The following is a 23,624-nucleotide window of genomic DNA, read 5'->3' on the forward strand; positions in this document are numbered from 1 at the left end:
CCCACTGGGAATGTGATGAAATAAATAAAAGCTTAAATAAATAATTCTCTCTACTATTATTCTGACATTTCACATTCTTAAAATAAAGTGGTGATCCTAACTGACCTAAAACAGGGAATTTTTACTAGGATTAAATGTCAGGAATTGTGAAAAACTGAGTTTAAATGTATTTGGCTACGGTGTACGTAAACTTCCGACTTCAACTGTACATGAAATGAGTTTGAATAGGAAATATAGCAAAATGCATAGGAAATGTAGTCATTGACAAAGTTAGAAATAATGATTTTTAATTTAAATAATAATTGTGTCCTTCAAACTTTGCTTTCGTCAAATAATCCTCCATTTGCAGCAATTACAACCTTGCAGACCTTTGGCATTCTAGTTGTCAATTTGTTGAGCTAATCTGAAGAGATTTCACCCCATGCTTCCTGAAGCACCTTCCACAAGTTGGATTGGCTTGATGGGCACTTCTTACATACCATACGGTCAAGCTGCTCCCACAACAGCTCAATAGGGTTGAGATCCGGTGACTGTGCTGGCCACTCCATTATAGACAGAATACCAGCTGACTTTTTCTTCCCTAATTAGTTATTGCATAGTTTGGAGCTGTGCTTTGGGTCATTGTCCTGTTATAGGAGGAAATTGGCTCCAATCAAGCGCTGTCCACAGGGTATGGCATGGCGTTGCAAAATGGAGTGATAGCCTTCCTTCTTCAAGATCCCTTTTCCCCTGTACAAATCTCCCATGTTACCACTACCAAAGCACCCCCAGACCATCACATTGCCTCCACCACGCTTGACAGATAGCATCAAGCACTCCTCCAGCATATTTTCGTTTGGTCTGCATCTCACAAATGTTATCCTTTGTTATCCGAACACCTCAAACTTCGATTCGTCTGTCCATAACACTTTTTTCCAATCTTCCTCTGTCCAGTGTCTGTGTTATTTTGCCCATCTTAATCTTTTCTTTTTATTGGCCAGTCTGAGATATGGCTTTTTCTTTGCAACTCTGTCTAGAAGGTCAGCATCCCGGAGTCGCCTCTTCACTGTTGACGTTGAGAATGGTGTTTTGCGGGTACTATTTAATGAAGCTGCCAGTTGAGGACCTGTGAGGCGTCTGTTTCTCAAACTAGACACTATAACGTATTTGTCCTCTTGCTCAGTTGTGCATTGGGGCCTCCCACTCCTCTTTCTATTCTGGTTAGAGCCAGTTTGCGCTGTTCTGTGAAGGGAGTAGTACACAGCGTTGTACGAGATCTTCAGTTTCTTGGCAATTTCTCGCATGGAACAGCCTTCATTTCTCAGAACAAGAATAGACTGACGAGTTTCAGAAGAAAGTTCTTTGTTTCTGGCCATTTAGAGCCTGTAATCGAACCCACAATTGCTGATGCTCCAGATACTCAACTAGTCTCAAGAAGGCCAGTTGTATTGCTTCTTTAATCAGCACAACAGTTTTCAGCTGTGCTAACATAATTGCAAAAGGGTTTTCTAATGATCAGTTAGCCTTTTAAAATGATAAACTTGGATTAGCTAACACAACGTGCCATTGGAACCCATTATCAGGGTTGCTGATAATGGGCCTCTGTACGCCTATGTAGATATTACATAAAAAATCAGCCGTTTCCAGCTACAGTAGCCATTTACAACATTAACAATGTCTACACTGTATTTCTGATCAATTTGATGTTATTTTAATGGACAAAAAGATTGCTTTTCTTTCGAAAACAAGGACATTTCTAAGTGACCCCAAACTACGCATTTTCAACATCAGGAAAATCCGAATTTTCAACTTTCATTCAGAACCGAAAATGAATCTGATTTCAACGTCCGGAAAATACGTATTTTTCAACATCCGGAAAATATGCCTTTTCAATGTCCTGGAAAATATGTATTATAAACATACGGAAAATACCTTTTCACTTTTCATTCTGAACCTAACTTGAACGTCTGGAAAATACATATTTTAGACATCTTTTCAACATCATTTTGCTTACTTGGGACCATTCTAGTTTTGCAGGGGGGGGCATCATTTTATGGTCTCGCAGAACGGCAAGGACCGGCCTTGAGTTCTTAGCTACAGTAAGTATGTAAAATACTGTATATGACATGTAAATGTAAAAATGCAAAGAGGTAAGTAGCCAGGTAAGCGATCATTATGATTTGAAACACAGCAACAGTGTCACGACTTCGGCCGAGGCTGCCTCCCCTCCTTGTTCGGGCAGGCTTCGGCGTTCGTCGTCACCGGAGTACTAACCACTGCCGCCCCAATCATCATCACAATTGTCTTGTCTCGTTATCACACACACCTGGTTCTAATCCCCTATTTAGTCCGTGTATAAGCGTTCCCTCTGCCCCCTTGTCCTTGTGGGTGATTGTTTATTGTGAAGGTTAGTGAAGCTCGGTGGAGCTTGTGTATTTTGTTCGACGGCAGTATTTTCCTGTGTGCCTTATATTTTCCAGTGCACCTGTTTAGTGCCCTGGAGTGTGTTTGACGCAGTTCTGCGTAAACCTGTATTTTGCGGAATAAAGCCTGTTATTCTGTGATTTACCCTCCTGCGCCTGACTCCTTCAACACCACCTCATCACAAACAGTATGAGTGGTTCTTGAATGACAAGACTAGGTTGTTCCAATGATTCAGTTACATTAATTGTTTCAGTTACATTGGAATGAATGGCGCATGTCGAGGTGAAGAGGTCAAACACACAATGTTCATCCATCAGACCGTTTGTCTCCGTGATTGGGGTCTCCAGTTACCACGCCGACTGCTCTCTGGCCCCGTCACTCAGGGCCCCAACTCGTCCTTCTTCATTTGTACACACATAATGTATACACGCACGCACACACACACACATACACACAGAAGCATAACTTTTAATCCTCATCTTCGATTCCAGTAAAACTCAACAGCATAAAAACATTACTGTGTTTACCTCAGGCAGGTCCTTAAGATTTTACTGAGTTACAGTTCATTTTAGCTTTTTGTGCATATGAATCATTTCTGGGATCTTTTATTTCAGCTCATGAAACATGGGACACTTTACATGTTACATTTTATATTTTTGTTCAAATGGCATTCCCACGGCCCCGGACCTCACAACACATAACCTTGCCCTTAACCCCCACATACTACACAGAGAGGCATGCACGCAAGCACCCTGGCACCCAAACACAGACAAAGACATGCACACTTTTCAAAACCCATCCAATTGGTCATGGTGAAAACTGTACAGATGTAGGATCTTAGTTTGCTACAGCAAGAAATGTGGATTATAATGAATGGACATGTTTGTAGGGGGTTGATACATTGATACAAGGGAAAATCAAGTCTGACATTTCAAATTGGAAATTACAAACTTCAGAAGCCTTTTTCTAAACCTCAAATACACTACGAGTTTTAAATTGACTGCATTGCAGGAAAGTTCTCCTGCAACAGGGGGATGAAATTATGATCCTACATCTGTAGAGACACAATGCATGAGGCACTTGGGACAAGCTTACGAGGACCTAAGTGCTTATAGGATCTCTGTTGAATCCATACAGTCAAGAGATGCTGGGTTTGTACAGCAATTGCACGTAACATGCTGCCTGTCTTTGTCGGCCATCCGGAAACCTCGGGCGTTTGGATGCCTACTGGCCCTACAGTCTTCTTCACAAGCCTCAGCTGCTCCCAGGTCAAGGCTGCTGCTTGTGTGGAATGTTTGTTGTTCGCTCCTCCCACCATATCCGTCCCTTCATATTTCAGAGTCATTCAATACCTCCGCCATCAAGGTCTCTCCTTGCTGACAGATAGCCCCCGCGCCCCGCATTGTGTGCAGATTACTAGCAGTTAGGGAAGAACGCATCTCACAGCTGCACCGTCCAGTTCAATGTGCTACCTCTCAACCCCCCCTTAAATGAGCGGCTATTTCAAAGTCACCATTGGGCATGGTCAAATTTAGCACCCCTCAACAAACGTAACAATGAGCCCCGGGATTAGGTTACAACAACCTGGCCATGTCCCCTGGGACACCATTCCCACACCTGCCTCGGGCAGGGGACAGGCAACATATTTGCCAGAGTGCAGCAGGGGGACACCGGCACGTCCCCGCCCATCTCAAAGTGACAGGAGCGGAGCATCCCAGCAATGGAACGTTAATTCTCTCTCCCTGCTTGTAGCACACAGGGGGACGAAGGGTGTTAATGACTAGAGTGATATCACAGATAGAACAATGAGCTACTTATACAAATCTTTGGTGATATCTCCTTTCAAAACAAATATCTGTAAAGAGCAAAGAAGACAGAAAACTGGCTGCTTGGACTTGGCCACTGTGTCTCAGTGTCTTTCAGACAGTCAGGGGACTACTTCAGGCTGTGCGTCTCTCTGAAAAAGACCTTACCTGAGCTCTGTGGGCGGCTGAGTGTGAGCTCAGCTGCTCTCTCTCTCTGTCTATTGGGTTTCAACTAACAGGGTGGTGTGGTTACACCTATCCAGGAGGGCTTCCGGACCTTGGCTTTTTTCTTTGAGTGACCCGTGTAATAAAAAGTGATTCCCAACATCAAGGCCAGTAAGACAATTATATTATATAAGACAAGCTTGAGCCTCTCTATTGAGGTGATTCTAAGCATTCTTTCCTTTCCTTGCCTAAACACTGGACCTGGCTTTGGAAAATGTTAGAGGTTTAAACAGAGGTTTCTCTGTGGTTTGATGCTGACAGAAAAGCACTTGCCGGGTGTTGATTTATGAACAATAAAATATCCACACAACGAGCTTAGCTATCTGATATGCCATACAGCCGCCAGAGCAGTCTGACACAGAATCAATCAGAGAACACGTGGATGGCTTGAGGACTCTCTGTGCACTGGAAAGGCGAGTAAGTGAGCTAAGGTGTGAATAGTGGAGTCAGTGAGCGAGCACTTGTTGTCCCTCCTCGGGTACAGCACATTTCCACCAGCGCAACCCAACAACTTCTGTTCAAAGACCCCGAGAGCTGGTGGCTGCTGTATGTTTTCTCTCGATCTCTTCCACTGCACTTGGATGGGCAATAAATAGCCACAGGTTCCCTGAGTGTGGAGCTGCTATCTAATCTAAGCTTAATTTAACACTGCCGCAAAACAAGTTATCCGACAAAGTACTTGGCGATAGAAAACAACCTCCGACACTCCCTCACTCTCTCTCTCAGCTCAACGAGTAAGTGAAAGAGTGTGTGGCCTGGAGGGTCAGGTCTGCACCCAGAGGAGAGGGCGAGGCGTGGAGCAGCCAGAGAGGGTGTGAAGTGGGGTGGACGAGTGTGTCTCCTTGTCATCCATCTAGAGGGGGGAGCAGTGGCTTCTCCAGCCTGTCTGCAGCTCACCACACTAAAATAACCCAACACCCACCAGAGTGAGGCTGTTGCCCAGCGGGTGTGAGGATTGGACACACTTCATGGGCAGAGGAGCCCACCGCCAGACTGATAGATTGGAGTGTAAGAGCACACTACAGGACAGTGGACTGAGGGGGGTTTACATGCCAAGCAAGGTAAGAACTGAAATTATTTCACATAGAATACATGAACACATTTAATGTAGATCATTATGTGTGTTTGCTTGCAAAAGTGTTTGTGGGCAAAAAGGTTCAGAGCAACCTACTAAGTACATTAAAGGGATAGATACCTAATGACAAAATGACATATTGGTTTCCTTACCCTGTAAGCAGTCTATGGATAAGGGATGACAGCAATCCATGCTTTGGTTTTGTTTACCTGGCCACTGTTTCAAATGCTAACTTTTTAGCATTTGTGGCAAAATTCCAATGCTAGTCAATGGTACCTACATTATTTTAGCATTTTTGGCTTCATGTCCAAATCATCCTAAATTATCTACAAATGTATTGTGTAACTCAATTAAGTTACTTATAGATGATTTGGACATGAAGTGTGAAAATGTTAATATTTCAAGTATTTTACCCTGTTGAGACGTGCCTTTCGTTCCTGGGGTTGAGTTGTATTCTAAGCCCATTGACTTGCTCTGCTCACTTCGGATTCATTTTCCAGATCAAAAGCCAAAGGCAAACAAATGTGGTCTCCATGATAAGGGGACCACAGTGGCCCGTAAATCAGTTAATAAATACCACAACTTCCTAATAAAAAGCCAACAAGAGTCTATAAACTGTTTTCACTGGCCCTCACAACCCACTGGGCACACTTGTTGAATCAACGTTGTTTCCACTTAATTTCAATGAAATTACCTTTAACCAACGTGGAATAGACATTAAATTGACGTTTGTGGCCAGTGGGAAGGCATTCTCTGGAACCAGACTAGAACGGGCAACACGGCTTAGTGTAGTGTGTGTGTAGCCTACACATGCGTGTGTCTGTTTGGGTGTTTGTAAGTTGCGCTGGCGAGAGAAAGAGTTTGTATTTATGAGAAAATACGTTGTCTACAGCATACGTGAGGTAACGACAATTCCGGTTCTCACAGCTCTTGTGTTAGCCCACTTGCTTTTGATTTAACGTCCTTCAATAAACACCAATGTAGACATGCTGGGCACATCGACAGAAATCCAGTATCAGTGACACTCATCTGCCGAGGCTTCATTATGTTATTTTCTGGCTGCAACACTGCAGGACTCGACTCCAGATCCCTTGTCCTCCTTATCTCTCTGCCTCCTGTCCTCTACAGATGCTTCTTAGTGATTTGTAGGAGCTGGCAGAACCCAATGTAGGGCGTATCTAACACACTTATTGGCAACATCAGGCCTGAAAGGATTCTCAGGTTCGGTCATTGACTACCTGCAAGTCAGACTCCAAGTCATTGACTGTAGGCCATTACTATAACAGCTTTATGAAAATGAAGCCGCTGAAAGCTAAATAACTCATCATGCACCATATGCCCTGTGATGAGGCAATATGCTAAAGACCCTTGTAGAGATTCTCCAGAATAGCCAATCTCTTTCCTCTGTTGCCATAGCAGCCATTGACCCCTGTGGAGATCAACCAGTGTTCTGGTGGGGTTAGTAACTGGATTATTTGCTTCCAGGGCACATAGCATGTGAGAGGCCTTCAAGGTACTCCTGTTCTGGTAAAAGAAGGATGAGCCACATTGCACAAACAATAAAAGACAGATATTCAGTTTATGCAAGAAGCCTTTTCCTCTTTCAGATGCTGTGTTTTCCCTCCAAATCCACAAATAAAGAAAAAAACTGTGGCAGCTAATGAATACTAGACAGAGTTTTGGCAAGGTAGATTGATCATTAATTCTAAAGGCAGGAGAAGGAGCCATAGTGCAGTGACTCATACTATAAAACTGGCTGGCTAGAGTTACCTTTCACAACAGCCCTGTATGCGTAACAGGGAAGGTCTATGCAGTTAGATAAGACAAAGGAAAGGAAAACTCTTCAAGGGTGGCATTTTTTTCCCTTTGAGCCAATGCATGTTCTGCTTTGGATAGGAAATTGGCACTTGGGCCGATGGGAGTGGTGCAGGAGTATGTCATAAAGTATGTAACTCCATAAACATTGATTTGTATTTTTTCACTCTACTGTTGCTTTTGTAATGCCTAGAAGATTTCGAGGCCTGACAAATTGCTTTCCCTGTTTCTGAGCTTAACTACATGTGTTACTAAAGCACTCCTTGAGTGGAAAAGCTCTGGGCAGATAGTAAAACTTTCTAGGAAACCAGAAAGATCATGAATTAATGAAGAACGTGTAGCAAAAGATATTCAATAAAGTCCATAAGTACATAACAGGATGATAGCATGTATAGGAGGTCTAGGTCCGTTTTCCCACTGGTGTGCTATCACCTTAGTCTGAATAATAACAATGGGAATTCCAAGACAACTATGGGAAAAGCACACATACAGTATTTGCTCAACTCAGGCCAAAACACTGGAAACTTTAAACCCTTGATGATGTGAACGTTCTTACTTCTCTCAGTGATATATTTTGTCCCTGATATTTGTGTAAAACAATGTGATTGCAGTCAGAATCAAAGCAGGAAATGGCACAAAAATTGGACACATACATAATGCAAATGTTTTCCTATGGATCCTCAGCTGATTAAGAATGGTAATTTGACCATAACTAAACTAACAAATGACAACAAACACATTCCCTTTTGTAACCTCTCTCTTTGTAGTGTTTAATGCATACTTGTGTTAATTTAGCAATTTTCTAAATTGCAGTCATTGACATCAAATGTGGCAATTTAGAATCAAGGGGGTTTGGCAGGCTTAGTAAAAAGACTAAAGGAAGCCATATATGAATAAAAGACTAACAGAAGCCATATACTCTCTGAAAGCAGGAAAGTGAATGCTATTATTTTGTTGCTGGTGTTTCATGTGGAGCAGATGCATCATAATCATGGTGTCTGAAAAGAGTCACACAAATGTAGACATCAAATTGCCTGGTCAGATGGGTAGAATAATTGGCATGCCATTATCCCAATATAAACACAACACAACACATGCAGGCAGATAGGCAGGCAGCAGAAAGTAATAATAATAACATGCCATTTAGCAGACGCTTTTATCCAAAGCGACTTACAGTCATGTGTGCATTCATTTTTACGTATGGGTGGTCCCGGGGATTGAACCCACTACCCTGGCATTACAAGCGCCATGCTCTACCAATTGAGCTACAGAGGACCAGAATAGCACAGTGGAGTGCGCTTCTCCATTCATCAGAATTTGGAGGGATATTATTTGTACACAGAGAGGGTGCCAGGCAGGCACACACCAGGACAGCTCTAAGGCTGTTTGGGTTGAGTGAAGTGGACGGAAGTCCTTGATGTGTTTCAGGAGCTAGTTGGGCTCCAGGAGTCAAATTCCTGTTTTACAGCAGATGTGCAAACTGCATACCCAAGGTGACTGGCAAAGCTTTATAATATGGTTTATTTCATGGCCAGATGCTAGTTTATACAGGTTTTCAGGGCTTCTTACAAGTGAAATGGGACTATAGCCAATTTTAAAAACAAGCGCCTGTAACCATTGTGTACTAAAAACAATGGTTTGCCACATTTAGCTGGATAAAGACATGTTCTTGCACAATATGCAGTAAAAATACACAACAGCCACTGTCAATTGTCACACATCTAAAATGCACACACACACACACACACACACACACACACACACACACACACACACACACACACACACACACCACTGTGTCTGCAGGAGGCAGTCAACCAGGCATGTGGATGCCTGTTTTCTAAGGCACACAGCCGTGATATTGTGGAGATAATCCCCTGAAAAATGATCCCTTTCTTACTATCGCCTGCAGTGGAACGTGTGGGCACAGCAGCCCTCCAACCTCAGGAGCCTGATCTGTCGCTACAGCAACAGCCGTCCACTGACTAGCTCCACATTTCCAGGAGGCAAGCGCACACAAGGGGGCTTGATTGATATACATCTCAAATATGTTTCTCGGCTCTAGGGAGAGAAACAGTGCCAGAAATTGATCACACAATCACTTTGTGAGTCCAGTGTGGAATAGAAAGAAAGTTGATTGGCAGAAGTGATGGCTGTCTAATGGAGATAAACACAAACGGTGCCTGTCTCTTTAAGAGCTGGTCCTTGGCAGGTCTGTGTTGTTAAGTGGGGAGGTGGATCCTTGCCTGTCTTTAATCTGCTTCTTGTTTCTCTGACAGGCTTTTTGATCAACAATCCCCTCCATAATGTCTGCCTGCTCCTGAACGTGTCTATGTAGCTCTATTACGTGTTTTTAATTGTTTGTGAGAGCATGTGTTCTTAATCACTCTACCTGAGGACTCTAATTCAGCGGTGAGGTGACCACCTTCAGCTCAGGTGTGTAACATACATACAGTGTGTGTGTGTGTGTGTGTGTGTGTGTTCAAAATGATTGTAGGAGATTGTAACTTTCTCTAGACAATATCTTGCATTGTTTTGCAAATGAACCAGAATCGGGATTGCTGATTAGGGTTGTGGCATACAGTACATGAAAATGTGTGTAGGCATCTTGGTGAGTTATCTAACTATCTGGATGGTGCTTTTATTTTTCTGCAAAATTGTGGCCTGTAATTTGCATACATCTTGATATCTTCTTGTTCTACTTAAAACGGAATAAGTAAGACCGTAATTACTGAATGAAACAAAACCAAGTACGTCTTCATTTTGATTCGATGCTATTTGTCAGCAGTGCAAAAATCTAAAGTGTGGGTTTGATTGAATTTTACACAAAGTGGTGGAGCAATCAATGACTGTTAGCATTTGGAAAGTCAACCTCTATGGTCTTGTTATCGTTCAATTGACCATGTACTCAATCTTTTCAATCAACAATGATCATTGTTGGATTACAGTCAGTATTCTGAATCCTGTGATTTCTGTTCTTCCTCTATGTTTTCTCCTTGGCAGTCCATTAGCGTTTCAGTGACATGAGGACATGCTTCCAAACAGCCTCACACGAATAGCACCTCCAATAAAGTGTTCATTCTGAGACAAAATCCCACAGGAACAATTATTGAAAAATGATGTTCAAATCGTTTCTGGAGGAAATTGCAATGCTGTTTCTCAACGGAAAAACGTGTGAATGCTGGCAGGCTTGTGAAAGAAAGAAAACGACGGTGCCAATAATATCACAGGAGACCCTAAACTCACACTGTGGCTATTTCCTACAGATACACCATAGAGACAATCAGTCATTTACAGTTGTGATAGAGCGACATTTAGCTAAGGAGACTATTGCAGTGAGAACAGGAGCAGGGTGAAGTACAGGTCAAAGTGTTTATGATTCCTGTGAGCTGAAATATAATTTGATTCAGCAGTTGAGCACAAAACACTTATGTTATAACCAAAGGAGAAAGGGGACAGAAGGTAGGTCTTATTAATGAAGAGAGCTGCACTCAAGTCTCTATTTAAAGCAGGTATCAGAGTGCATCTTGTGGAAGGTCTATTGAAGTCAGACCTGAATCTGATTGATGAAGAGCCAGGACCAGGATGAGACATGCTGCCTGCTGTTAGTATGTGTCATCTGCTCTAGCTGTTATACACTCAGATCTCGCTGCCATTTTCTGTCAACAAACTGACATAAGGCACATGGAAAATGTATCTTCAGAAAGGAGAAGAGGTGAGAAATGGAAGGATCTCAATGTCATAATGTAGATTTTGTGTCAGAAAGGCCAGTACATGTTACATTTGGCGTAGTTGGTCAGGTTTTTGTGAGCGTGGGAAACAAATCCATACAATGAATTTGTTGGGGTTGCATAACATTCTTGTCAACACAGACAGCGTAGCTGATAATTGACATGGAATCCAGAGCGTCAATGACAATGGACTGTGGCTATTAAATGTGGCATGGGGAGAAAACCCTCCTTATATGGAATTAAAACTCCTCTCGGGTTTCCCGTTCAAAGCAGGGCCCATGTTGGCTCTCATTAGCAGTTCACAGAGCTCCATTAGGCTGTAGCAGGAACAGAGAAGGGCCCAGTTGGTGCCCACAGCCACATTCACAACGGAATCTCAGAATGACAATTGGGAGATTACTGTGAAGGATATGAAAACTCCAGCCAAGGGTAAGGCTGAAAAGTATAGCTCCCGGCCCCTCGCTCTTAGTTTGCTCCATTCCAGGAAGAGCTGGAAAGGTCAACTTGCCACTGCATAGAAAAGTGAGGACAGCGCCTTCATCTGGATAAGACATTTAGATGGACCTGGATAGGGTTGAGTCGGCCGACTACCAAGTGGATATCAAAAATGTAAGTTCAAGTGCTGTGTGGCGGCAATGCAAATGTGATATACCTGAGTCACTGCATACTCTAGCCATCTAAATGGTTTAGCAGACCACTGTAAGTAAAGAGACCACGCTCACATGTCACATAGGTAACTAAAAGCAACACGATACAAACACAGTTGGAGGAGCAGGTTTATGCAGTAAGCTTAGATGCAGTATCACTGCACTGATCTCAAGAAGACATAATGGTCAGTTATTATTCTAACAGAAGTTAGGTGTCAGTGTGTATGATGGCCCTGAGAGAGAGAGGTGGCACTGGAGTGGTGGGTTTTGCTGTAAATGTCCAGTATTAAAGATTCACACAACAGTGTAAATTATTGCGTGAGTGTCTGTTGCCTGTTGAACAGATCAGGTTTCTCTCAGTTTGATCTTTTAAAAAAAAAAAAAAAAATCTTTGAGGGAGTTGGAGGAGTATTTTCGCGTTACTGACTAACTCCTGACTAATAGCACACTTCATTTTGGTAGACTGAGTAAGCAAAGCCCCACTTCTGAGTTCTGGAACTACTGAGACATAGAGCTGAGTAACGTGGGGAAAGAGATCTAGGCTGATACAAGGTTTTGTTGGCATCAACAGTTGTAGGTGTCTCTCTCCAGGACCAACACTTGTCCTGGAATGCCATCATGTCCGGCTGATTTATAACTGGGACACCTGGTTAAGTGTCCTTTATCAAAACGATGACAGCAGAATAAGAGTTATGAGCCAAGATGTAATGACCCTGCAGGCCTCCATGGTGGAATTTCTCACTCCTGTTCTGTAACCTTTGGAGACCCCTTTGTGGCCATAATCACGTTTGCCTTATGGTAGAGATTTATGTCATGCCAAAGATAGATGTCCCTACATTCGAGTGTATCGGCACAAGGTAACCCCCTACAGCCTAAAGAGGAATCTTCTGTGCTCGGTTTCAGATCCCGTTTGCACCATGCCTCTGAGAGACTCAGTCACCCTGCTGCTCTGGAGTTGCTGTGTACTACTGCTCATCCACCAATGTGAGACTCAAGGTAAGGCATTTGCTGCATGTCAATGGGTGCCTTCAAATAGTCAATGGCTCAAGGCTAGCCAGTAGCCACCCACTACAGAAGTACATGTATACCGGTGTGTACTTATTATAGTACATATATGTACTACTAGACAGAGAGCCCTGGCAACTGATACTGTATGCTGGGTAACTATCGGATTGAAGCCAAAGGAGCAATACAATTTATGCTTGTTGATAAAAGTAAACAAAACTCTGTTACAAACATACATCAGAAGTAGTTTGATAAATAATTATTAAATAAAAAATTTAAATCGAAAGAAGCAACTTAAAGGAGCACACTTTATAATAAAACAAATAATAATATTTATATGTGCAATAACGAATGTTTAGATCCGACTCAATAAAACAATGTTTAAAGCATAAAGTACAAAGATTCTTAACTGCATTTCAATTTAAACTTTGAACATTGCTGGCTGTGTGTGAAGAATCATGTGCATGGAACGGCGGGGACTGTTTAGTTTATCAGGATCCCCGTTAGCTAGTGCAGCAGCTACTCTTCCTGGGGTCCACATAAAACATACAAATACATTACAAAGTACAGAACAGTAATAGACAAGAACAACATAAGATTTGACGTAAAATGTTTTTAAAAAAAAGTTATATATAGGAAAGACACCAAGAGACAACAAATATACTATTTAAACACTATTCATATACAGTGAATTCGGAAAGTATTCAGACCCCTTGACATTTTCCACATTTTGTTAGGTTACAGCGTTATTCAAAAATTAATTAAATTGTTTTTTTCCCTCATCAATCTACACACAATACCCTATAATGACAAAGCAAAAACAGGTTTTTAGAAATGTTAGCTAATTTATAAAAATACAAAAACAGAAATATCGCATTTACATAAGTATTCAGACCCTTTACTCAGTACTTTGCTGAAGCATCTTTGGCAGTGATTACAGCCTCGGGTTTTCTTGGGTATGACGCTACAAGCTTGGCACACCTGTATTTGGGGGGTTTCTCCCATTCTTCTCTGCAGATCCTCTCAAGCTCTGTCAGGTTGGATGGGGAGCGTTGCTGCACAGCTATTTTGAGGTCTCTCCAGAGATGTTCAAGTCCGGGCTCTGGCTGGGCCACTCAAGGGCATTCAGAGACTTGTCCCGAAGCCACTCCTGCGTTTTCTTGGCTGTGTGCTTAGGGTCGTTGTCCTGTTGGAAGGTGAACCTTCGCCCCAGTCTGAGGTCCTGAGCACTCTGGAGCAGGTTTTCATCAAGGATCTCTCTGTACTTTGCTCTGTTCATCTTTCCCTCGATCCTGACTAGTCTCCCAGTCCCTGCCGCTGAAAAACATCCCAACAGCATGATGCTGCCCCCACCATGCTTCACCGTAGGGATGGTGCCAGGTTTCCTCCAGACGTGACGCTTGGCATTAAGGCCAAAGAGTTTAATCTTGGTTTCATCAGACCAGAGAATCTTGTTTCTCATGGTCTGAGAATCTTTAGGTGCCATTTTGCAAACTCCAAGCGGGCTGTCATGTGCCTTTTACTGAGGAGTGGCTTCCATCTGGCCACTCTACCATAAAGGCCTGATTGGTGGAGTGCTGCAGATATGGTTGTCCTTCTGGAAGGTTCTCCCATCTCCACAGAGGAACTCTGGAGCTCTGTCAGAATGACCATCGGGTTCTTGGTCACCTCCCTGACCAAGGCCCTTCTCCCCCGATTGCTCAGTTTGGCCGGGCGGCCAGCTCTAGGAAGAGTCTTGGTGGTTCCAAACTCCTTCCATTTAAGAATGATGGAGGCCACTGTGTTCTTGGGGACCTTCAATGCTGCAGAAATGTTTTGGTACCCTTCCCGAGATCTGTCCTCGACACAATCCTGTCTCTGAGCTCTACGGCCAATTCCTTCGACCTCATAGCTTGGTTTTTGCTCTGACATGCACTGTCAACTGTGGGACCTTATATAGACAGGTGTGTGCCTTTCCAAATCATGTCCAATCAATTGAATTTACCACAGGTGGACTCCAATCAAGTTGTAGAAACATCTCAAGGATGATCAATGGAAACAGGATTTACCTGAGCTCAATTTCGAGTCTCATAACAAAGGATCTGAATAATTATGTAAATAAGGTATTTCAGTTTTTTTTTTTTATTGCAAAAATTTTTAAAAACCTGTAGGCTTTGTTTATTTATTATTATGGGGTATTGTGTGTAGATTGCTGAGGATTTTATTTAATCCATTTTAGAATAAGGCTGTAACGTAACAAAATGTGTAAAAAGTCAAGGGGTCTGAATACTTTCCGAAGGCACTGTGTCTGATTGGGACACACACACCCACATATATTTTTTATGTATTGTTTGTATTCTTTTTTGTTGTTGTATTGTTTGTATATTGTTGTGTTTTGAATTTGTATGACTTTCCTTGTCTATCTGTGTTTGTTACTAAATAAACAAATAGAAATGTTGAATCAGTCATAATCTGCCCTCGGTATGGAGTGTAATATCACAAGCAGAGAAGTTTTTCACTCCTTCTCCCTCCCTTGTGAACTCAACTGTGAAATTCCTGTCTGGTTACAGAATGTGATTAATTTTTGCATGGCCCCTTGGGGTGAGAAGGGGAGCCTTGATGTGGTATGAGGCATTGTGTCAAGAGGTGTGTGACACGTGTCAGAGGACAGACGTCTGACCCCAGAGTGGGCAGCAGTCAAGCCCTCTGTGTCACAGCAGTAGCCACTAGCCAGGGGGTTTGATTTAAGGATAAAGGGTCGTACAGTATTTCCCGACCCTGTCTGCGTCTTTAGGCCCCTCCAGGAGCCTCGGAGCCAGGGGACAGCGGCTGATGATCCCTGCTCAGCCATCTTGCCTAAATATTTTTCTAGCGCCGCAAGCAGCTGAGTGGATACAGAGATTGAATTATCCTTAATTTCTCAGGGATCTGGTTACGACTCCCTCAGCTCCTTCAGACACTGGTGGCCCCTCGCACGTCCCTCCTCACCTCCCTTTCCTCTTCAATCTGAACTTAGGGCACACACACGTGCACACACTCCTTGGAGCGTGGGCTGGTGGCAGGCACACGGCCTGTCTGGGGATCAAAATGGAGGAAACCCAAACCTGTGCTGCGTGTATGACTGGCACCAGAGCTCTGACCGAGGCGCGAGCAGGGGAGGATGGGAGGGGGGATAAAGTTTCATGGCCAGGGTTAAATTTAGATCCCCCTGGTTTTAACACGGAGAGACTCGTGTGAAGTACCCCCCCAGAGGAACACCGGGGAGCTTGCAGGCCCTGAGGGCCAGCCTAGGGAAGAAAACAGCACCTGTCCCCCCATGATTAGATGGCAAATTAGAAGCTCTTAAATAATACTGCTCCAAACAAAGGACATTGTGTTTAACAGTTGGTGGTCCAGTCATTATTTCCGTGATTATCATGGTGATACATAAGCTGGTGACAAGACCCTGGTCCAAGGCCTGGATACATACGATATCACCAACCAGCATTCTATGAATGACAAGTTGACAACTTACAGTATATTGTATATAATGTTACACAGTTGTCATTGTTTATATTTTGACAATGTTTATACTGTACTGAATCTTTTGTTATCTTTGTCAATAATCAAGCAGCTGGGGACTTTGTCCAGATTAGTTCAGGACTTTTTATCCTGATTCCCAGTCTTCCAGGATGCAGTCTGTTGCCTTCATGGTTCCAGTCTTAGCAGAGCTGGGGGGAACTTATTACAAACATACAGAGCCCACCACAGAGACAGGGAATGGGGCTGACCAGACAGGCTTCCCTGGCAAACAGTGGCTGGGGCTGGGTCACTCTGGCTTGCTGCAGGGCCAGCAGAAGGAATGAGAGGCAGGCGGCTGTCGATGCCAGGAGGCTGACTTGTCTCATCAGTCTATCCACACTCTGCAGTGATCAGACGGCTGTCTGTTTGTGCACCCTGGCCTGCTCATTCCCTCCCTATGGACATGTGCATGATGTGTGCCTTTGATGCATGCCCATCCTGCATACTCCTCCCCTCTGTCCCTCTCACTCTCTTCTCACTCATTGTGATGCTCACTGTGGCCCAACTCTTCCATCCCCTTAAATTCTCAATCTGTCTTTCCTCCTGCCAGATATAACACAGTTCACATAGCGCTTCAAGAGGCTTTGAAGTTTACTCTAATAAAAGGGAAATAAAAGGGCCTCCATGTAGCTTTAACACTAGGGAGGATGAGAAATCAGAGAGCTCTCTGCTCTTCAGCAAATAACAGAAAAATGCTCCCATTCAAACCTGAAGCACTGGCAGCATGGGGTAAATGGCATCTGAAGGATTGTTGATGGTGTATACTGACATCCTCCATGCTATTTCAGGACACTGTACAGGCCAGGCAAATGGCTGGATCAGGGATCAATTCAACTTGAATTGCTTTGCTTTGCGTACACAGTAGCATTTAAACCAATTTATTTCCTATGGTCATATAAAATTGCTAAATGTTCCTAGATGTACATGCATATGAACAGGCAGGTTTAATTAAATTCAGCCCCAAGTCATATAAGGTGACACATCTCTTAATGCTTGTTGTTAAATTGAATGAAACATGCTTTTAAAAGAGCACAGTTTCATTTTTGCATGCCAAAAACATAAATAAGGTCTCTGAAAACATAACAGCTTACTGCAGTATTCCCATTGTCAGTGAGAATACTTGTTTTAATAGCTTCCCTGTTTAGAATACATTAGCAAATATTGGGCTTTCCCAGCTGTCCGCATTTAAGAGATTACGGTTACTGTTGTTGTTTTTCTGAACTGCTTCACCATTCTCAGATAACAGTTACTACTTCTCAGCTGTTCCCGTGATGGCGACGGGAAAGCCAAGAATTTCATTGTTCAAGGTCCGCTATGTTCCCACGGACACAGGGCTTTTTGCAGCCCACTGTCGTGTTGTTCATGGAAAATGCCTGCAATTCCACATCAAGCCAATGAGTGTCTGCATTGTATGCATACGCAACTGCAGGATAACTCAATTGTCTTATGGTACAGATTATAATTGCCAAAGCTACACTATTCTATATGTTGAGATGTGAAGACGCAACAAAAGTATGAAATATAGTCTGATTAGCTGAGAAACTAAAGCTAACAGCACAGGCTGTACGAGAAAATGTCCTACTGTATATTAAAGACATAATTTGTAGAAGTTACTGCTTGGGAAGAAATAGAATATAGTCTGTAAGAACACTGCTCTAAAAATCCCTCAAAGTCCACCTCTCTATAGTGAGAGGGTTGGGATTTGGACTGTACTACAGTGTGGAAGGCGAGACAAGGAGTGTTTGTGAATTCCAGTGGGGTTTGGGCAGAGTTTGTGCGGGCGGAGACATGACTGTACAGCATTCCTCTCCTCCCACCGCACACGCTCCCCTCGTGCTGCTTACTGCAACCACACGCACCCCCTACAACCTACCTGGCAAACCCCCATTATTTACTAAAGCCAAGTACAGACAGTACATAGGTATGCCTAAGGCCAGCCAAATCCACTAGTAATAACTGAGGACAATAACAGATTAATCACATATCCCTTTAGTAGTAGTTCAAATGCTTGCCAGTTTACAGGGATGTTTAATAACTCAGCAATGCAGCTGTAGTTACCTTTCTGAAACCAATAGCATATAATTAATAGTCAGATACATTCAGGTACAATCATATGAAACCCCAAGTGAAATCAAACTTTGTGAGTTATGTGGGCTTCGTCTAACCTAGTCCCCACTCCACATAGATCTGGCTGGTGGACGAGACTGGCTTTGACTAACATTTCTTCACTGTTGTTTCATCATAACAAATGAGTCGCCCTATAAGGCAGATCCTCAGATGCCTGTCTGTCTGTCTGAGCAGCAGCTCAAAGTTCCCCAGCAGTTGCACTGAGGAGTCATCTCACAGTCTCCGTGGAAGACAAGCTCTTGTAAATAAACACCACACACGGATGACCGACTGCCTAGGGTTAGAGGTAGTAGTACCATTAGCATCCCATTGAGCCCTGAAATCCCTCATGTAGCACTCAAACAGTGGTCATTCAGATACACTTATTCTGACTTTACAATTATCGAACCACCAGTGTATTTTTCAGCAACTGTTGTGTTAGAAATGGTTGTGGTAGAAAATGTATGCACACACGACTGTAAATCGCTTTGGATAAAAGCGCCTGCTAAACGGCATATATTATATTAGGAATAAACTCCCTGAATTCAACTGAGTTTTATAGAGCATAAAATGTATTTATTATCAGCTGCTGCTGGAGGAATAGAGTTGTGGAGTACATGCTTACAAACAGCAGAAATATCACAGATACGGCAAGTGAATCTGTTTAATGGATAATAGCCGTATCTAATCAATGACAAGTATTAAGTCTGAACGTCAGGGAATTTCTGGTACATCTGGGATCTTTCTCTGAAATGAGAGTTTCCTTTCTCTTACAGCTCTAAACTGCACGTGTAATGTGACCAATAGTCGGTGTGATGAAAATGCAGTGTGCAGGTAAGGAGAAACTTGATGGAAGATGCATCCATCTTTAACATGTCTAAGATATGATATATTTTAATATGTTGACTATGTCAAGCATATATGACAAACCTATAAAGCCATCATCCAGGCCCACGATATTCTGGTGTCAAGTATGTCCTTGTCACTCTTTAGAGCTAGTCACACTCACAAAATGTATGGAGTGTTTCTACAAAAGGACATTCTATGAATGTTCATATGTATTTGCCTCACAGATACTCTACAGAGCAGGGCATTGCAAAGGTTATTTTGTTAAGTATGGGCGCCCTCCTGTGTCCATTGCGGAGGGTAAGAGTGGCCATGCAATTTTTGAATATGCCACTGTATATAACTGTATATCAGTGGAGGCTGCTGAGGGGAGGACGGCTCATAATAATGGCTGGAATGGAGCAAATGGAATGGCATCAAACCATGTGTTTAATGTATTTGATACCATTCCACTGATTCCGCTCCAGCCATTACCACGAGTCCATCCTCCCAATTAAGGTGCCACCAACCTCACGTGCTGTATATCTCCCTCATGAGGCTGTGTTGGCTATAGAGTTGAGAGCTGATCTAACTGGCTGTGCTGTATTGCAGGTGTGACCCAGGTTGGGAGGGGCAGCAGTGCGACGTATGTGTGAGAATGCCAGGCTGTGTCCATGGATCATGTCATCAACCCTGGCAATGCACCTGCGAGCCTGGATGGACGGGACGCTTCTGCAACAAAGGTGACAGAAAATATTTGTATGTATCAGCCCATCATAATTGTATTTGTTCAGTGAGTGGTAGCGCAGTACTTATTCACCGCTTCTCTCCTTTGCTTCAGATATCCATGTGTGTACAAATGAGGCACCTTGTCAGAACGGTGCCACTTGTTATGCCAACGTTTCAGGGGAGTACTCCTGCCTCTGCCCTGAGGGATTTCACGGGAGGAACTGTGAGCACAAGACAGGGCCCTGTCATAAGACCGGCAGGTGAGTTCAATTAGTAACACACTCGAAAACAAACTATGGAACAAGTTTGTCTCAGGCCTACTGCTTCTGCCTTAATCAAAACAAATCACAAATTCAACTCCAACCAGTGACTCAACATATAGGATTGAGTGGTCATTTTAGGCTTTCAAACGGGAAACTAGCTACAGTATTAGTGTGTGTAAATGACAATAAATCAGTTGTTCTCGCAGAGCCTGTTCGATGTCTGTGTTTCAGTGTGTGTGTGTGTGTTTTGACTGTGTGGTGTCCCAGCTGGTCCCCTGATGGCAGTCAAACACATGCAGACTGGCGCGGGCCACGTAGCAGCCTGGTCAATTTGTATCCACTGGAGAGCAATCATGTGATTTAATGGGCTCATTATCGGCCAAGTGAGTGGCCTCTAGTGCTAACAGACACACTGAAGCCAGGCATCTACACTACAGCCCCCATGGAGTTCCCAAATCACTAGCTAAACGGTTACCAGGGAAACCATGCAGGCCAAGGCACAGGCTCTGGGTTAGATTAGACTTAAAGTGCCAAATCAATGCCTGATTGAATGTAATCAGTGATCATCACAGAGTAAGCGCCACACATTTACTTACAAATCAGTTGGCTGTCCAGGCCCATATGAACAGGCTTGGGTTAAGTAATCAATTCAGCATTGAACATCTATTCAGTTATTATGAACATTTCCCTCAGGGTTTTTAGTGCTTATGTTGTCTTTATCTTTCAGGTCTCCATGTAAGAATGGCGGGCAGTGTGAGGACAGTGGCGGCTATGCCCCAGAGCTCTCCTGCCGCTGCCTGGCAGGCTTCACCGGGCCGCGTTGTGAGAACAACATGGACGACTGCCTGATGCGCCCCTGTGCCAACGGTGCCACCTGCCTGGATGGCATCAACCGCTTCTCCTGCCTCTGTCCCGAGGGCTTCACGGGCCGATTCTGCACCATCAACCTGGACGACTGTGCCAGCCAGCCCTGCCTCAATGGAGGGCGCTGCCTGGACCGCGCCAGCACCTTCCACTGCCTCTGCAAGCCTGGATTCACTGGCAGGACCTGCGAGGTGCCCTTACAGAGCCCAGAGAGCCAAGCGCCCATCAGAAGCTCCCATGGCTGGGCTGGGGGAGGTGGGGGCTGGGGAAGGGTGACTCAGGCCAGGCCAGACCAGGACACCACGAGGGGGAACTCTCAGGGCAACAGTAACAATAGTAGTGGAGACAGGCTGCTGAAGATCTCTGTGAAGGAGGTGGTGACCCAGCGGGGGTCATCTGGCCTGTCAGAGGTGCAGCTCAACACCCTGCTGGTGCTGGGGGGCATGACGCTGGCCGTGGTGGCGCTCACAGCTGGCCTTGTGCTGAAGGGGCATTGGCAGGACCGCTGTGCAAGCTGCCGGTGCGGCCCCACCCCCCGCCTGCACCCGCTGAGACACAGAGACTGCCAGCCACCCCCGCAGAGCCACCTAGTCACCGTGGAGCAGGAGTGTAAGATCAGCTTCCTGCACACGCCCACAGCCCCAGAACTGGAGAAGAAGAAACTGAACACTGAGGTGCTTTAGGCTAGGTTTACTACCTCCACAGCCCTGAATACAGGACAGGAGCAGACAACAGACTGCTCTCAGCTGAAGGAAAGCCATGCTTTCATCCCAGCCCTGTCTCCATGACTGATTTTCTTCAGTACTGACAGTCAAAATACAGACAACATACCGATCTAGGAATCGATACCTAGAGAAACTCAGGACCAAGAAGGGACCAGTGTGTCTGTTCAAGGGTAGATGTTAGGAGAATGTGTTTCACACTCCTAGCAAAAGGAGCATAGTCCTAATATGACGGATTATTGCTTGACCATAATGAGAAATATACTCAAGTCCCATGGTTACTTGTCACGGACAACCAATGTGTAATTTGTCCGTCCTCAATATCAGCTGATGCGGTTTCTTGGCATGAACTGCATGTAAGACAGGCCTACTGACAAACAGCTTTGGAATGCAAGCCGAGACAATGCCCTTGTTATGTCAACCTAATTGGTGTACTGGTATTTGTCACTGCTGTTCTCGTCACGATATTAGGCCAAAATGTTAGACATGAATGAATCTGCCCATTTATTTCCAAATGGGCTCTGACCTCTCAGCCTCGGAACAAATTCCCTGCTTGCAGCTCTGCAGTGACCAGAATTCAGACATCCAGACAAATTATTCATGTTATTCATGTTGTTTTAACAATGTACTTTTTATACCACAGACTAAAAGAACTGCAACACCGCAACACCTACTTCAGTTAAGTAACTGTCCAGTCTTTTCAGATTTCTATGAAATATGACCTATAATTAATTACAATATGAGTAAAATAGTTCCTTCCAAAGAAAGTGTAATTAAGTATGTATTCTGTGTTGGAATGGTGTGGGCGTGCCCCATAGAGTTCGATAGAGGCATGGGCATTGCCATTGAGTGCTTTCAACATTTTAAGGTAGTCAACTGGGTGGGACTTCCTATGGGTTAAGGAAGGATCACATGATTCCATCCAGGTCATCAGGAGGGATCAGCCAATGAATTATACTTGTGAGAAAACACTAGATGACAGCATGTACCTTTTCAGTTTGTTTGTCAACTCATAGAAGTAGTAGAAGAAGAAACTGGACTACTTCAAAATAAAGATTGCCTCAACGGAGCTGCATGTGCGCTCACAGGCACCATAATGGGACATACACTGAGTGAACAAAACATTAGGAACACCTGGTCTTTCCATGACGTAGACTGACCAGGTGAATCCAGGTGAAAGCTGGATCAGTGTAGATGAAGGGGAGGAGACAGGTTAAAGAAGAATTTTTAAGCCTTGAGACAATTGAGACATGGATTGTGTATGTGTGCCATTCAGAGGGTGAATGGGCAAGACAAAATATTTAAGTGTCTTTGAACGGGGTATGGTAGTAGGTGCCAGGTGCACCGGTTTGAGTGTGTCAAGAACTGCAACGCTGCTGGGGTTTTCACACTCAACAGTTTCCCGTGTGTATCAAGAATGGTCCACCACCCAAAGGACATCCAGCCAACTTGACATAACTGAGGGAAGCACTGGAGTCAGCATGGAACAGCATCCCTGTGGAATGCTTTTGACACCTTGTTGAGTCCATGCCCCCGACGAATTGAGGCTTTTCTGAGGGCAAAAGGGGGTACAACTCAATATTAGGAAGGTGTTCCTAATGTTTTGTATACTCAGTGTATATCTATCACTGTGGAGTATCCCAACAACAGAATGATGTGGGCATATACCGGCATATATCGGAAGCTCATCCTTCTCCGGAGGATGATATCATCCTCTATGAGGAAATAGCAAGCATTTTCTAAATGTTCTGTTTGAGATACATGTTTGAGGTGGGGACTTGAAGTGTTTTTTTCCAATGTATGCTTTGGCCACATATGAGTATAGGATGAGTCAACAACATTATTTGGGTATTAGTTAACAGAATATGA

At 43.9% G+C, this 23,624-nt stretch overlaps 1 protein-coding gene across 1 annotated transcript; it reads left to right on the forward strand.

Moving 5' to 3' along the window:
• Positions 1 to 5,271: 5,271 nt before the first annotated feature.
• LOC121553446 (protein delta homolog 2) lies at positions 5,272 to 22,931 on the forward strand. Its single transcript, XM_041866549.2, has 6 exons — positions 5,272 to 5,494; positions 12,605 to 12,697; positions 19,129 to 19,186; positions 19,790 to 19,920; positions 20,019 to 20,166; positions 20,897 to 22,931. Exons 2-6 carry the CDS (start codon positions 12,619 to 12,621, stop codon positions 21,714 to 21,716), a joined length of 1,236 nt encoding a protein of 411 aa, XP_041722483.1. The 5' UTR covers positions 5,272 to 5,494; positions 12,605 to 12,618; the 3' UTR covers positions 21,717 to 22,931.
• Positions 22,932 to 23,624: the final 693 nt, after the last annotated feature.

This window comes from Coregonus clupeaformis, chromosome 37 (genome assembly GCF_020615455.1).
Source record: "Coregonus clupeaformis isolate EN_2021a chromosome 37, ASM2061545v1, whole genome shotgun sequence".
NCBI classification, from domain to species: domain Eukaryota; kingdom Metazoa; phylum Chordata; class Actinopteri; order Salmoniformes; family Salmonidae; genus Coregonus; species Coregonus clupeaformis.